Genomic DNA, 17,549 nt, shown 5'->3' with positions numbered 1-17,549 from the left:
TTAGATAAATAAGAAATGAACAATATAATTGAAATATAATTACCGGTTCTCTTTGTATAATTCTTTATGTGGACAAAGGTAAAAAAGTACACATTTCATAGTGTAGTCCAAATGCCCCATAGTAATCTATGACGGTTATTAGTCATATGTCCACTACTCTTTTCCCTAGAAGGGTTGATAAATAAGTAGTGATTAGGTACTGAAAAGAGGAGCAGGTGCAAGGTAAATTTTCCTCATTGTAAACGTACAACAATTAATAGTTCGTATTATTCACTTGATCTCTAAGCGATCGCAGCAGACAAACTTTAATGATTACGATCGAGATAACCAACGGTCTAGACTCCTTCCAAAGTATTTGGAATGCATCGACTATTCTTGTGCTACCACCTTCAAATTTTTTTTTTCCTACCGCCTAGGCGATCACGTTGGAAACTTAACCCAAAATTGTTATCTCTTCATTTAAGAAGATCAGATTTGATCGCATTTACTTATCTGCAACTGACAGCGCTTGCAACTATGAAAGATGGCGGCGATGGAACATCCCATAAATGTATCATGATTCCCGAGGAAATCAAATCCATAAATGAAAAACTATGGTCGGTGAAATAAAGTTTCTTCCCCGCCCTATTTATTCCACAAGCAACGATCAAGGTCTCTGAGAAATTGTTCTGTTGCTCAAAAGAGTTCCAAGCTTTAGGGTTCCAAGCTTTTTGACTTAAAGGTTTTTCTGTTCTTCAGTCATGGGATCTTCCAGGAAGTCGTCAGTGTCAAGCACGGTGGAGTCAAATTCCCTTGACTCTGAGAATTCTCGGCATAAAAAGCTCGAGAAAAAGTCCCACAAGCAAAACCAGACGATGCTACCAAAATTCAAAAAGCCATACCAGGGAATGCGTAAAGAAGTTGAAGAAGTGCTCAAAAAGGAAATCAAGGAAATTTTGATGAGCTTTACGGAGGAAGTTAAAGCAGAAGTGAAAATATTCGTGAAGGAAATGAACGAAATGTGGATGAGCTTTCTAAAGGATGCTTCATCATAGTGAAGCAGAGGCTCGCAATTTTGGAGTTATCTGTCTTGATTTCTAAATATAGTAGGTCTTAGAAATCGACATTTGGGGTTTAGGTATCATTTTTTAGGTTATATATAAATATTGCAAGGAAATGCGTCTGGAAGGTTAAATGTTAGGGTTTTAAGTAGGTTATATGTTATCATGATGTCTGGAGTGTCAATGGAGTTTCAAGAATTTATATAATGTTACAGGAACCTATTATCGTAGACTTTAAGAAGTTGTTGCGTTTACTGTAACCATTTTCTGAAAAGTGCCTATTTTAATATATAAATTAAAGTACCGAGTTTATTAACTTGTTTGTATTGAAGCTTCTCTTACATTGGGTTCTAGAATTTCTGAAAGGCGTACATAATGTTTGTCAATAGCTGGTAAAATTCATTTTGTTCTACTTTTATGCATGGGTTTTGTCTTTTAGGTTTTCTTGATGTGTTTTTCTTCGTTTTATGAATGGTTTCCAGAATACATATAAGAAAGTCATAATTTTTCCTTAATTTGAAAACTAGTTGAAGTTGAAAGTTATACATCATTGTTGCATGCATTTGTATCCTGAAGGTGAAATGTTAGGGTTTTAAGTATGCTGTATGTTATTTGTATCTTGAAGGTGAAATGTCAGGGTGTTAAGTATGCTGTATGTTATTTGTATCTTGAAGGTGAAATGTCAGGGTTTTAAGTAGGCTGTATGTTATTTGTATCTTGAAGATGAAATGTCAGTGTTTTAAGTAGGCTGTATGTTATTTGTACCTTAGGGTTTTAAGTAGGGTTCTATGTTATTGTGATGTTTAGAGTAGCAGTGGAGTTTCACAAGTTTATATATATAAGTTGCAGGAAACAGCTTTGTCAAAACAAACTAAGGATTTAATGAGTTTCATGAATGTCAGTGGAGTTTCGTAAGTTGATGTGAAATTGCTGAAAACCGTTTTGTCAAAACAAATGAAGGGTTTAATTCTTTTCGTATACTGTAAAAAGTTAGAGCGTCACTGTAAAACGTTTTGTCAAAACAAATGAGGGGTTTAAAGCTTTTCGTTTACTGTAAAAAGTTAGTGCGTCACTGTAAAACTATTTATTTGCAGCTTGAGATATTCTTGCACCATATCAAAGATAATATTGTTTGATTTTGTTATGTGCATTACTTTCTGTTTTCTCTTAAATCGGTTCAAATCTAACTATCTCAGCGGTTTATAAGAAGGAATTTGTATGCAAAATGGATCATATATAGCATAGGTAATAGGTTTACTTGTTTGTGTTTTCTATAGACTTAGGGTTTTACCATGGAACAGGTCATTTTTTGTGAGATGAGTCTACATATTTTTCACTTTAATGGCCGTGCAATAGAATGTATATGTTCTATCAGATTCTCTTGAAGGTTGAAGTCCTAAAAAACTGTATTAATTTTTTAGCTTTCAGAAATATCAGATTGCATAAAAAATTAGATGTGAAATCAAACAAAGATAAATTGAATAACGTAAGAATCTAAACATATTTCAGAGATAAAAGATTAAGAGGTATGCTATGAAAATGTCCATGGAAGAATCAAACATATTTCAGAGATAAAAGAGAATCAAACATATTTCAGAGATAAAAGATTTAAAAGGCTTTTAAGGAATTTTTAAATTTACTGTAAAATTTTGTTTTGAGAGATTTCTAAGGTAATTGGTGTCCAAACTGTATGGCAAATAGGGTAAAAAAAATTCGAACACGTTTTATTTTTCTTCCACGATTCTAACATTAAGATAGGAATGTGAATGCACTGTGTAGGTAATTTTTTAAATTAAATTAATTTATTATGATTAAAGAACTAGTTTACGATTCATTTTTTATTAATAATTTTTAAAATATTAATAATTTATAATTAATATCTATTCATAGTAATTTAAAAATATTATTTATCATATTTAATTAATTTATGTTGTGAATAGTTAATTCATAAATTAATTTATAAAATTATTAAGTGTATGATACATTATATTGTCTAAATTTTATTTCTATTAATGTTTTTTCATTATTAAAATGACATGAACACTACCATACACATTATGGTAGTCTTTTTATATCATCAATTATGTTCATTTCAACCTCCAAAATGGAAAATGAATAAAGTCATTGTCATTTTTTTTTAAAGGTTGCATTCATTAAAATTATTAAAATGACATGAACACTACCATACACATTATGATAGTCTTTTTATATCATGTTCATTTCAACCTCCAAAATGGAAAATGAATAAAGTCATTGTCATTTTTTTTTTTTAAGGTTGCATTCATTAAATTAATAAAATATGTACACTTGCACAAATATCACTTGGCAAAGTGCAAACACACTATTATTTCTATGATAAATCTAGTGGTCATTGCCTAGAAGTGAATTTTCTATTTGTTTTATGATTCAAAATAACACAAAAAGAGACGTGTGAATAATTTGAAAGATGATTTGCAAATATCTTTTTAGAGAAGAGTTATGTGAAATATAATATAACCAATTCCTTTGTAGAGAGGGTCTCTTTAAAGGCCAACTTTTATACATTTGCTAGCATTGCAGAATATACATTTGATAGCTAATTTGTTGTTGATATTTTAGAGTTTTGGATCTTCCTATTTTGGTAGGGTCTAAAGTGTTAGAACAAGAATCTACCAAGCGTTTTACTCGTATAAAATATGGAGGGATTTTATTATGAACAATATATGCACATATAGGTAGAGTGATTGGGTTGAATTAGAAGTCGATCCCAACATTCATTAAGTGGTGACAAGTAAGCTTAACTAAGTGGTAAAAAAGTGATGGTATGTGTGTTTTGGATGAGCTGGACCAACTCTCCAAGTTGCCTCATAACCTATCGCTCTAAGCTATTCTGGTTCTAAAAACATCAAATTGTACACCGTTTTAGTGACATGTTAGTCAGTGACAACTGTCGTTTGCAAAATCTACGGTGTAATACGTGCGACTAACTTGCGTGTTATGCACATCGTACTACTATTTTGGAGCCAAAATAGCTGCATCCTACCCTACCTACGTGGCTTGAAGCCATGTGTAGAAATAGATAGGATAACTATTTATTAAATAATAATTAAAATGTATTCTTTACTAACACCCCCCTTAAGTGCAACTTAGGGAGGAATGTCTACAATGATTATGGGTCTAAACTACTAACCATGTTAGGTACCCATGTACAAATTTCTCACAAAGTGGAGGAAAGGAGAAAACCTAGTGAGAACAAAACTCCTCTCCGAAAAAGAGATTATACAATAATGAATGTACAAGTGAAGAAGAGATGTCATGGGAGGAAGGATGCATTAGGACCCCCAAGTGACTATTGCTATGCACAAGTACAATGAATGTTCTCTCAATGAGAGATAAATGGAAGATGATGTGGCCCCCCATAATGTAATGCCTATAAATACTGAATATGATTGACACTCGCTAAACAACACCACAAATGCGTGCAAGATCACTTCCCATTCTAGATGTGTAGGAAGTGATACAAATGTCTTTGAATTTTGCACTTGATCCAAAGATTGAAATTTGTCATACTAGTTTCCAAACTCGTTGTGCTGAAAACTAGTAAATTCGTATTTTCTTGCAAGGAAATCACTTCTATGAAGCATTTTTGGATTCACATGTAGCAACAAGTGATGAGATCACAATGCATGTAGATGAACTACATTGTTAATCTCCAATGCTTAGGAATGTGTGAAAGTGCTCAAAGGCACAACTTAAGAAATTTTTTCAAGGGCATGACTCAAGATAGCCTTTCAAGGGAAATGATAGTAAAGAAATTATGAAAGTGTTCATGACACAACTTGTGGAAGTGCTTGCAGGCACATGACTCAATACATTGCCTCTTGATTCAATATTTGGTGACCCCCTCATATTTAGACACTTCATATATTTAGTGCTAAACATTAACTTTTGTAAAAAATAGTGTTAAATTTTGAGCTACCATTTAAAAGTTATTTGACAATCAATTTCTTGCTAAATGGTCTATTTTTAATTACATCTACCTTAAAACTGAAAAAGTTTCTCTAAGATGGGATCAACCCTATATGTCGACCCACTTGTTGGAATCATCGTGAAAAATTCTTTCCAATGATTATACATTTGTCAAATTTTGCCTCCATGGGTGAAAATGATGAAAAAATTCAAATCTGTCCCCCTTGCACAAGATTTTAAATAAGCTATAAAAATTAAAGATTCACAAAAAAGAACACTAATTTTTAATTGACAACGTTAACCAATTTTAATGAGAATGACATGTCCCATGGTATTACACTACCACATAAATCATGTGTTGATTTTCTCTTGCCTTGTCGTTGAAGGACTTCAAATAAATTTTAACACTTGTTGCAATTAAATTGTTGGTTGTGCTTACTCCTTTTGATCACCTTTATATCAATAAATGGTTGAGGTGGGGGTCCTTTTGACCAGGGTTGTTAGAAATAGGTTGTGTGGATTTGGGAGACTGTTGCAAGTGAATGAGGCTGTAGGAATAGGCACCTTTTGACATGTTGATTGCGGTGTTAACACAAACAATGGAAAGAGGTATGTGATGGATCTCCTCTCTTGCAAAGTGAGATTACTCCAAGGTTATGAAAGGCTAGGCCTTGGCCACACATAACAGATCAATGGGAACAATGTGAATGTTTTCTAAGGGGGTAGCTAGTATTTTGACACTTCAAGCTAGATTTGGGAAATCAAGTTACTAAATATTCTCATAGTTTGACAATTTGTTTTTTGATATTTTCAGAGATAAAAATGCATAAATTACACATGGGAATAACAAACCCTATCTAATGTATCCTATCGCATCGATGACCTTGAAATAAATAACAAAAGACATAGAGTGGTACAAGAAGAAAAATAAATGAAATGTAAACAAATATTCGACAATGAAAATTACAAAATATCTTGCTAAGTATGACAATCACATTAGAATGAAAGAAACCACATAGATCCAAATTATAATATCACAATTCATATAAATGTGGTGCAATCATTTGAGGAATAAACCTAAACAATCAAATTTTCATAATACATTCAATCATATGGCCGTTACCCATGCACACATAGAGACAAATTCATCATCAAGCATACGAAACTAAATCCAACCTAGTTATCTTTTCAAGCAAAGTCACTTATGCAATCATCAATACTATCTAAAGATTCATTTGAACAATCAACACAAGCAAACAAACAATTTAATATAAACTTTTATTTGCATTCAAATCCACCGAGTTTAGCAGGAAATCTCACTGAAAATGTATAATTATTTTGCTATACTTTTTGCATAAAAAGTCCAATTCTTTCAACACAAAATGAAGGGTTTAAATAGATTTTACAAAGCTCAATCAACAATCCCAAAACTAGGTTTTCTAGGTGTGCTTGAGGTTCAAATAAGAATCAAAAGTTGAGGTAAAAATTGAAGCTAACTAATACTAAACCTCATGAAAGATGTGAAGGAGCAATTTGGGACATTGAAAACAACAAAAACGTGTCCATTTATGAGGCGAATGATTGAGATTTAACTAATGTTTGTATTTGGCATGACTTTTAGCTATCAAGACATGAGCTTTGTGACCTATTTTTGTGGTAGTAACTCCAAGCCAACTGTTGCATGAGTGAAGCATGTCTTTAGATAAAAATCACTGCATGAGAAACCTTCTAATTGAGCAACCATTGTTCATTGCATATTGTGTGTGTGAAGTTTGAACTTCGTGCTTTACTGCTACACAAGAGACACCGCTGATACAATCAAACATTGAAATGTATTCTAAAACATTGAGAAGGAACTTGCATTTACAAATGAATGATTGATTCAAGAAAAAGTTAGTTGAAGGCGTACACTACACCATTCAAGTCTTCAAGATAAAGAATTTATGTATTTCGACTTGATAGCGCGAGTCTTACCAAAGGTTTTCAACTTCTTTCTCTTCTCTTTGAATTGAGGGATCTCTACTAATATGATCTAAAATTGTCTCTTCATAACCATCATTTGATCAATTGTGGTTATAGTGCAATACTTATAAATTTCATCTTTAGATTCTTGCACTATATCCTTGGCATCATTTATAGCCAGTCACTGAATCATGGGAGTACAAGGAAGAGATTCAATGATTTCTTCTACTCTTTGTAGAAGTGTATTTTTAGCATTCATTTGGTCAATAATCTTTTCTTTTGCTTTCTTATATTATTTTATGATCATCTTGATTGATCTTATCCAATCTATTAGCATTTTCATGTTAGAGTTGTGTCATAAATTGTAACACCTTATAAATTTACACTTTTGTGCCCTTGCCTTAGTGTTTCTCTTTATAACTCCTTTTTAAGCCTATTTTTGGCCTTTGCATTGTAAGACCAATGTCATATGATCATATGGTGATCTGGATCTCTGTCCTAAACTTGTGTACACCTAAGCTACCTTTGTTTTACTCTCTAGGTGGATTAGGGTGATAAGTGCTCTTGTCCTCCCATAATGGGCCCATTTTTAAACATGTTGGTGTATCAATTCCCACTAGTTGATTCCCAATTTTGATATTTCAATATGATTGTTGTAGGTTGGCCTAATGTATAAAATACCCTATGAACCCTATTGGAGTTGAGGAAAAATCAACTCTACAGCTCCCAAAGATCACCTGCATGCAAACCTGTCATAGAAAGAGAAGCAAAATAGCTATGGAGGCTAGAATTCAGAGATCCAGAAAAGATGACTCATATTGATTGTGAAACAAGAATGCAATTCAATAATTACAATTGTTATTAAAATACAAAGAGAGAATCCTTATAAGAGGATACTCAAAACCCTAAAGGTGAAAACCCTAAAGAATTATATGACTCCTAAGTTAAGCTTAAGCATATAGTATAATAGACTAATAATTAAATAAATAATTATTAGCTAATAAAAGATTACTCTAACAACCCCCCTTAAGATGAACTTAGGGAGTAGCTAAAAAACAACTTAGGACTAAATTTTTTTGTAAAATTGCAAGAAAGCAACAATGGGTCTCGACAACTATGAAGAAGTTGAGGAAATACAACTTCAGAGATCCCAAGAACACCTGCATGCAAATACCTGTCACAAGAGAAGAATGGAGGCACATAAAGCAAAAAAGTATAAATGCTCTGAAGAAGAAAATTATCATTCAAACAGGGAATCAATTTAATGAACAAGTACAATACAATCCTTATAAAAGGATAATAGAAACCCTAAAGGTGTGCAACCCTAAAGAAACCCTAAAGGGATAATGTGTCTACAATATTTATTAAATGCCTAAGTTTAGCTTAAGCGTAGAGTTTAATAGACTAATAATTAAATAAATAATTATTAGCTAATACAAGATAACTCTAACACCCCCCCTTAAGATGAACTTAGGGAGTAGCTAAAAAACTAAATGCATGAAACAAAAAATGCAACTACATGATGAAGGCAAATTTGGGTCTCGGTAACAAGGCCTGATGAGGTACCCAATCACAACCAAATCTCTATGAACTGGAGAAATTGAGAAAACCGCATGGAAAAAACTCTACTCCAAAAAGAGATGGAAAAGCAAGAAGAACACCACTAAAGCAGGAAATAGCTGCAAACACTGTTGAAGAGTAACTACTGATCTGAAGAACCTCCACTGAAATAAAACATGACCAGGTAGAGAAGACTGTAATCTGCATGAGTGCCCTCAAATGGAACCACTCAAATTAGATGGCAAACAACTGAACTCGAAGATACAGATGGCATGAGACACCAAAGCTTGAAGAGCTGATCAATCGAACCAAGGAAGCATTAGAACCAACTGGACAAACCTCCCCATAATGCTGAAAAGGGAGAGGGACAGGTACACCGAAAGGAACGGCCAACAAGAACTGCATGACGAAGAACCAGGAACATCGAAGGTGCAGAGAAAGTACATGGTGTCATGGAAGGAACACTCACTTGACACACATCATGAGGCGAATGTCGTGGAAGGAACACTCACTAGACAACGGTAGATGGCAAACAAGGCAAACATCAACCCCCCATGGCACTTTATAAGTAGTGCATGTACAATAAGACACAAGAGGTGCAAGATTCCATGTAAACAATGCATGATGACACTTTATCTCAGTGCGTTTGCATAAATACAAGCTACAATAATAAGAAGATTGAAAATAGAAACGAGAACCAAAATAGAGACATCCTACCCAGAGAAGAGATCCCAGGACCTGAAACAACCAAAAAATCCACTAGAGTGCTGAAAAGCAAAAAACTGAATAAAATATGCATGGAGAAAAATCTGGAAATAAAACTCATATGGCTGGAAAGTGCATAGAACAATCTTTCCAACGATATAAAGTTTTCGAAAAACGAAGTTCGGATGCTCATTCTATGGCTCCCGGAGTGCAAAAAAGAGACCCCACTTTGACTGAAAAAAAAGATAGTCAAACAGAAAAATTGGAAAAAATTACCAACATGATGAGGTCCGACTCGTAACCAGCTTTTTGATGCCTATTTGTTTTTGAAAAATTGACTCCGTTTGCCCAAGTTATGGCCAAAAGAAAAAACCCCTCTTTTTGGGCATAAAAAGGGAAAAAAAAAATTAAAAAAAATTTATTTATTTTTTTTGACGAATTTTTTTTGACACATTTGCAGGTACAACGGTACGGATTTTTGTGCCTCGTAAAGCATGCCAATGAAAAAATCATGGCCTAGATGCACTTGTCACCGAAATAGGTCGAATTATATATCAAAATGAATGGAAACACCCTTCGGAAGCCAACGGTGAGATCTGTTTTGGCCCAAACTGCTCTGAATTTTTTTAAATGGTTGTTTTGATGAATTTCTCGAAATTCGTGCCAAAAAGGCAAACCCAAAGAAAAAATTTCAAAACCCAAATTTGTCAAAAATTGACAAATTTAATATGGAAATGGGGGTTTTGGGGCATTCTGAGCTCAACGACGAGGTCCGTTTGAGCCCAAAATGATCAAAAAACAAAACAAATACTCCAAATCCAATAAAAAACTTTGAAAAAACTTGAAACCCTCCTCCAAAAAATCTTTTGAAAAATCAGGAACAAGCAGCAGCAGATGTAGGCTCTGATACCATGAAGAAGTTGAGGAAATACAACTTCAGAGATCCCAAGAACACCTGCATGCAAATACCTGTCACAAGAGAAGAATGGAGGCACATAAAGCAAAAAAACATAAATGCTCTGAAGAAGAAAATTATCATTTAGAAAAGGGAATCAATTTAATGAACAAGTACACTACAATCCTTATAAAAGGATAATAGAAACCCTAAAGGTGTGCAACCCTAAAGAAACCCTAAAGGGATAACGTGTATTTAATAATTATTAAATACCTACAGTATTTATTAAATGGCTAAGTTTAGTTTAAGCGTAGAGTTTAATAGACTAATAATTAAATAAATAATTATTAGCTAATACAAGATAACTCTAACAAACTAGGCCTGATGAGGTACCCAAGTACAATAAAATCTCTATAAAGTGGAGAAAAAGGAGAAAACCCCTGTGGGAAGAAAACTCCTCTCCAAGAAGAGATGAAAGCTCAAGTGAAGGACTAAGAAGCCTCCAAACAAAAGTGTTCCAGAAGATAGGAATAAAAGACGAGCAAGAAGAACACCACTGAAGCATGAAATAGCTGCAAACACTGTCGAAGAGTAACTGCTGATCTGAAGAACCTCTACTAGAATAGAACATGACCAGGTAGAGAAGACCGTAATCTGCATGAGTGCCCTCAAATGACACTACTCAAATCAGATGGCAATCAAATAGAAACAACTGAACTCGAAGATACAGATGACATACAACACCAAATCTTGAATAGCTGATCAATCGAACCAAGGAAGCATTAGAACAACATGACAAACCTCCCCATAATGTTGAAAAGGGAGAGGCACAAGTACACTGAAAAGAACGACCAACAATAACTGCATGATAAAGAACCAGGAACATCGAAGGTGTAGAGAAAGTACATAATGTCATGGAAGGAACACTCACTTGACACACATCATGAGGCTAATGTTGTGCAAGGAACACTCACGCGACAAAGGTAGATGGAAAACAAAAGGAAAACAAAAGGAAAACATCAACCCCCCATGACACTTTATAAGTAGTGCATGTACAATAAGACACAAGATGTGCAAGATCCTAAGTATACAATGCATGGTGACACTTTATCTCAGTGCGTTTGCATAAATACAATTCTACAATGATCAGAAGAGACAAAAGACTGGAAACAGAAAGAAAAAAAGATGAGACATCCTACTCAAAGAAAGAGATTTCAGGACCTGAAGCATCTAATATATTTAGTAGAGAGCTCAAAAAAAGCTTTCCAATGATATAAAGTTTCCGAAAAGCGCCTCCATATGATCAAGTTACGACCAAAAGAAAAAAAAACCCTCTTTTAGGGCATAAAGAGGGTTAATTTTTTTTGACGAAATTTTTTTGACGTATTTGCAAGTAAATTCGTACGGATTTTTGTGCCTCGTAAAGCGTGCAAATGAAAAAATCATGGCACAGATGCCCTTGTCACCGAAATAGGTCAAATTATATACCAAAATTCGTGGAATCGACCTCTTGAATCTAACCGTGAGGTGCTTTTGGCACCAAAATGTACCAAAAATCAACTACCCCTAGAAATGGAAAAAAAACAACTGTACAAACCCCTGAATACTCAGATATGAAGAATAAGACCCAAAAAATCTCATGAACAGAACATGGGCATGCAGATCTGGAGCTCTGATACCATATTGGAGTTGAGGAAAAATCAACTCTGCAGATCCCAAAGATCACCTGCATGCAAACCTGTCACAAAAAGAGAAGCAAAATATCTATGGAGGCGAGAATTCAGAGATCCAGAAAAGAGGAGTCATATTGATTGTGCAACAAGAATGCAATTCAATAATTACAGTTGTTATAAAAATACAAAGAGAGAATCCTTATAAAAGGATACTCAAAACCCTAAAGAATTATACGATTCTTAAGTTTAGCTTAAGCATAGAGTATAATAGACTAATAATTAAATAAATAATTATTAGCTAATAAAAGATCACTCTAACAAACCCTATATAAGAGCATGTTTCCTCATTCATTTTCATCTGAAAACATTAAGAATTGATAAGATCGCTTCCAAGAGCAAGTATTATTAGCAAACCCCTTCAAGTCTAAGCATTAGAGAGTAGCAGGTTGCAACAATCTTCATGCAAGCATGTTTTCATTATTGATTCTTTTAGGTGTTGTCATTTCATGTTATTGCATCAACATTTGTATGTCTTATTCAAAGAGAATTGCATCATCACCATTATCAACAACATCAAGCTTGAGGTATAATTCACCATATTTACTCTGGGACTTTTCCTTCATTCGTATTTATTTCATTAAGGGTTAATTCCAAAATCGGGGTTTGATCTAGGCAAACCCTATCAACCCAACACCATTTTTTCCTCTTGGGTATGTAGGTGACAGATTCTAGAGAGAGAATACAAATCTAGAAAGTACAGACTAAAACACATAGGACTAGATTTTGAAGAAATGAAAAAGTCAAGACAAGGTCACCTAGCTTCATTTTTCGACACAATTTCAGAAACACACTCCAGAATGACATCCTTATCCCAAATTTATTTTTTTATATCTGCGTCTAATAACTTCAAGACAAGGTCACCTAGTCCCATTTTCCTACATTTTTGAGCTTAGATTTCACACACAACTTTCTTTCTGCTTCCCATTTCTAGATTTGTACTTGATGTCTACATATCTACCTTGAAACTCTCTGTGCATGTTGATTACTTTCAAATTTCTATCATTAAACCTAATACATGTCTTACCATAATTTATTTCAATTTCAACTCAAACAAGGAGAATATAAAGTCCAATTTGTGCTCATTCCTTTTCAATAGATTTGAGGTTGGACCTATTGACTCTTATTCCCCTTAATGTGATTTGGCGATCAATGGGTTTTGTTCCTAGTTCATACAATTAGGTTAGTGAACCCCTGTTTTTCACCATTACGTTTTGATGAACTTGATGTGAATAACATATTGCATATTTTTTATTGCGTGTTTTTTAGATCCGATTTTTTTCTATGTAATTTATAAAATCTAATTGGTTTGTTATTTCACATGTGATTACATTATTTATTAGCTATATTTACCAAAATAATATGTTGGAAATCACCTCTTTCACTTCATGTTGCTTGCATTCATTCATACCACTTTAATGTATTATATCATGAGGGTTTTAAATATATTTCCTACATTCACTTCATTTCTTAAAGCTTTCGTAAATGTTTCATGTGGTTATATGATATTGTTTTTCAAGAAACTAATGAAATATTTGGATTTCATTAAGGATTTACTAGATGTTCTGAGTAGAGCCTTTGATAATCCTCCTTGAGATGATGTTGAAATGAATCATACTTGTACCTATCCTAGAGTATTCTTTATTCATGAGGAAAGAGGCAATGCCCCTATCAATGATCTCTCCAATGGAGATGTAACATTGAAGAGTAACGATGAATCCTCTTTTGAAAAAGGTACTTTGGTGCAAGAGGGACAAGGTAAGTATGTTAATTTTAGTACATCTACCACTCTAGGTCCTCCTTATTCTCCAAGATCTTTATCTTTATCATCAACATATTTTGAGACAAGATAATGTTATGCATTTTATTCGTGATATACCTCCTAATATAACATTGAGTAAAGATGTAGCTTTAGATGATGAGAATAATTTCTCTTAACCTAACAAAGGGGATATGAATGATGATACAAATAAGAATCTCCTAAAAAGGATCCTCCCCGTTCATCTATTCATCTTGGTGGACTTTCAAAGTACACTTACACAACAAACTTCAATGATGTCTATAATGAAAGTCCTCCTCTTTCATAATTGCAAACCTAATATGAGGTTGGCCATGGCATGATTTGTAAACAAGTTTATAGTGGACAAGGCCTTGGAAAACAAGAAAGGAATCCAAGTCCCTATAGAGCCTCTTTCACAATGCACTAGAGAAGGTGTAGGATTCCCCAACTTTTGATCACAACAAGAGAACATTTTCTTTGACCTTCTTAGAGGTAAATTAATTTTCTTTTCTTTAAGAAACCAAAGAAAGAATCATAGACAAAATCAAGATGATCCTTCTTTTTGCACATATCATTAAATCCATGGCCTTTCCACCAACAAATTTCATGATTTGGAATGTAATAGTCAACAACTCATTGCTAATGGTACTATTCAAATAGCAGATGATTAGCACTCTTTTCACCCATTATGTTGCTCCTCACTACATGACACTAGTAGCTTACCTTCTTGGGGCTCTTTTGAATTCATAATGGTACAATTCATGCACAATCATACTTGGCTAGCAACATAATAGCCTTGGTATTCTCGTCTCCACACTTGGGGGAAATAATAGTTCTCAATCTTCTCTCTTTATTTTCGAAGGATTCACTTTAACTTTGTCACGTTGCATCTTTAATAAAGATATACTTTCTTGCATAGATTTTTTTGTCCTTCATGGAGATTTTAACCTTGCTTAGGTGTGTATCCTTTATTAGGACCTTTTCCTTGCTTGAAAGTGTTTATTTTTATAAATCCTTGATTTTGAAAGTGTGTAATACTTCATTAAGAATCCCCTATTCCTAGCAATAGGGAAGGTGTACATTCTTGTCTCTTTCTCCTCCCCCTTTGTTAAAGATGTTATTTTTGTTAAAGATCTCTTGGAGGTGGATGTATTTGGACAAAGATATCTTCCTCGTTTGATCGTGTATCCCTCAAAAGGATCCCTTTATGCTTGTTGTAAGATATCTCTTTTACAAATATTTCTTCCTTTCTTAAAAGAGTTATGTCCTTTTTCGAGCTTGAAATGCATGTACATTGTTGGTTAAAGGATATCTCCTTGGTGATGAAGGCGTTTATCCTTGTTCTTTTCTACCTTAAGATATCAACATAGTGCTATGTTGAAATTTTAAGGGGGGACATATGTACAGCCTCCTTGTTGCCCATTTTGTAGTTGCCTTTGTGAATTTTCTTACAAATAACAGGTTTTTTTTTGTTATCCTTTTTCAATTTGTTGATTTTCTTACAAACAATAGGTTTCTTTGGTTATCTTTGTTCAATTTATACTTTCCGTTACAAATGTCAAGTTTTGTTTGGTTATCCTTGTTCAATTTGTGGATCCTTGTCCTTGTGTTACTCAATACCCATTTTACGGAAGGAATTCCTTACAAACATTGAGTTTTGTTTGGTTATCCTTGTTCAATTTGTGGACCCTTGTCCTCATATAATTGTAACACCCATTTTGTAATAGATTACATTGTAGTAAGTTTTGTTTGGTAATCTTTCTTTCTCCAAGATGAGTCAACTAGCATAACACACCTTGCTAGACCTTTTGATGCTCGTTGTCTTTTTCAAATGGATCGCACAACATAACACAACTTGTTATCTAGTGGAATTTGTGCTTTCATGGATCACTTAGCATAACACAACTTGCTATCCAATCGAATCCATTTTTTCATTTCTTTCTCTCCCATGAACCCATAGCATAAGACACATTGGTAGTTGTTGGATCGTGGTTTCTTGTCTCATCAATTGATGCATGATCTTGATTATCGATCTCTGGAGCCTTTGTTTTTAATACTAACCCCTTTTTTGTGTCTGTTTGATGTGTCTTTTTTTGCCTTTTTTGTTTTGGTAATATTTTGGTTTGTCTTGTGTTTGTGATTTTCTGAGTTAAGATCTTATTATCTCTCTCTCTCTCTCTCTCTCTCTCTCTCTCTCTCTCTCTCTCTCTCTCTCTCTCTCTCTCTCTAAATGTAGTGTTATAAATTGTAACCCCTTAAAAATTTAAATTCCTTTTCATACTCTTGTTTTAGTGTGTCTCTTCCTATCTCTTTTCCTAGCTTTTTTTGGCCTTTACACTATAAATCTAATGTCATATGATCATATTGTGATTTGGGTCTCTATCTTGAGTTTGTGTTCGCCCCTTTTTGGGTGAACTAGGGTTCTAGGCACCCTTTCCTCTCTCCTTCCGTTACTCGTTTTCTATATATTTATCTCCCCCTCTCTTTCTCACCCTCAATGTTTTCTCTCTTCTTTCTATCCCTATACTCCCTCCTTTATATCTCTCTACTTCTCTCTCCTCTCTATTTCTCTCCTTTCTTTTCCTTCCCTCTATCTCGCCCTCTCATTATCTCCCTCTTCCTATCTCTATTTCTCCCTCTCTTCCTCTCTCCTTCCATCTCTTCCTATCTCTATTTCTCCCTCGATCTTTTCCAATTTATATTTATTTCTATAATTACCATCACCTATTTCAATTTCAACTCAAACAAGGAGAATAAAGAAATTCAATTTGTGCTCATACCTTTTGAATAGATTTGAAGTTGAGCCTATTGACTCTTATTTAATTTAATGCAATCTGGTGATGAATGCGTTTTGTTCTTAGTTCATACAATTAGGATAGTGAACCCCCACAAATCCTTTCTTTAATAGCGTATCTTTGTTAAGATTAAGGTGTCATCAACCTTGAAAATTCTATGTAATTTATTACTTTAAATATTTGTTACTATTCACATTTAACATGAAGTTTATGGGGTTCCTAGAATCTATTATTAGTTATGACATGTAAGAGCATCTATTATTCTTGGTGTCTTACAATTGTAAGAGAATATGCTAATATTAAATGGTGCATGTTATGACAGTTTACCACCAGTAATGGCATCTTATGATAGTTGTCATAAAGATGTAAGTGCAATAATGGCGGTGCTATTTTTTAACTTGTAAGAGAGAATCTTAATGGTGGGTTGTATGAATTTTTACCATGGTTTTTAGAAGCATTTATCTCTCTTTTATTAACTCCATCTCTCCTACTCTATATCCTTCTACCTCTCTCTAGATATCACTTATAGTATCTTTATCTTTTTATGTCCCCATCTACCATACCCCTCTCATTGTTTCCCTCTTTTTATCTCTATTTCTCTCTCTCCTTCCAACTCTTGTTATCTCTATTTCTCTCTCTCCTTCCAAATCTTGCTTTCTATATATTTATCTCCCCCTCTCTCTTACCCTCAATCTTTTCTCTATCATAGTTATTAGTCCAAGATTAGAGAATTTTTACCATGGTTTTTAGAAGCATTTATCTCTCTTTTATTAACTCCATCTCTCCTACTCTATATCCTTCTACCTCTCTCTAGATATCACTTATAGTATCTTTATCTTTTTATGTCCCCATCTACCATACCCCTCATTGTTTCCCTCTTTTTATCTCTATTTCTCTCTCTCCTTCCAACTCTTGTTTTATATATATATATATCTCCCTCTCTCTTACCTTCAATCTTTTCTGTATCATAGTTATCAGTCCAAGATTAGAGTTTTGTTTCTCTTTCTATTTTTCTCTCTCCTTCCAACTCTTGTTTTCTATATATTTATCTTCCCCCTCTCTCTCGCTCTCAATCTTTTCTCTATCATAGTTATTCCAACTCTTGCTTTCTATATATTTATCTTCCCCCTCTCT

General features: G+C 33.8%; 1 protein-coding gene across 1 annotated transcript; it reads left to right on the top strand.

Annotated features, from left to right (window-relative positions):
- The first annotated feature begins 466 nt into the window (after positions 1–466).
- Positions 467–1,286, top strand: LOC131049506 (uncharacterized). Its single transcript, XM_057983575.2, has 2 exons — positions 467–600; positions 739–1,286. The coding sequence occupies exons 1-2, from the start codon at positions 594–596 to the stop codon at positions 1,032–1,034; spliced, it is 303 nt and encodes a 100-aa protein (XP_057839558.2). The 5' UTR covers positions 467–593; the 3' UTR covers positions 1,035–1,286.
- Positions 1,287–17,549: the final 16,263 nt, after the last annotated feature.

This window comes from Cryptomeria japonica, chromosome 11 (genome assembly GCF_030272615.1).
Source record: "Cryptomeria japonica chromosome 11, Sugi_1.0, whole genome shotgun sequence".
NCBI classification, from domain to species: Eukaryota; Viridiplantae; Streptophyta; class Pinopsida; order Cupressales; family Cupressaceae; genus Cryptomeria; species Cryptomeria japonica.
The sequence above is the reverse complement of the archived record's forward strand: the minus strand, read 5'-3'. Positions and strand labels throughout refer to the sequence as shown.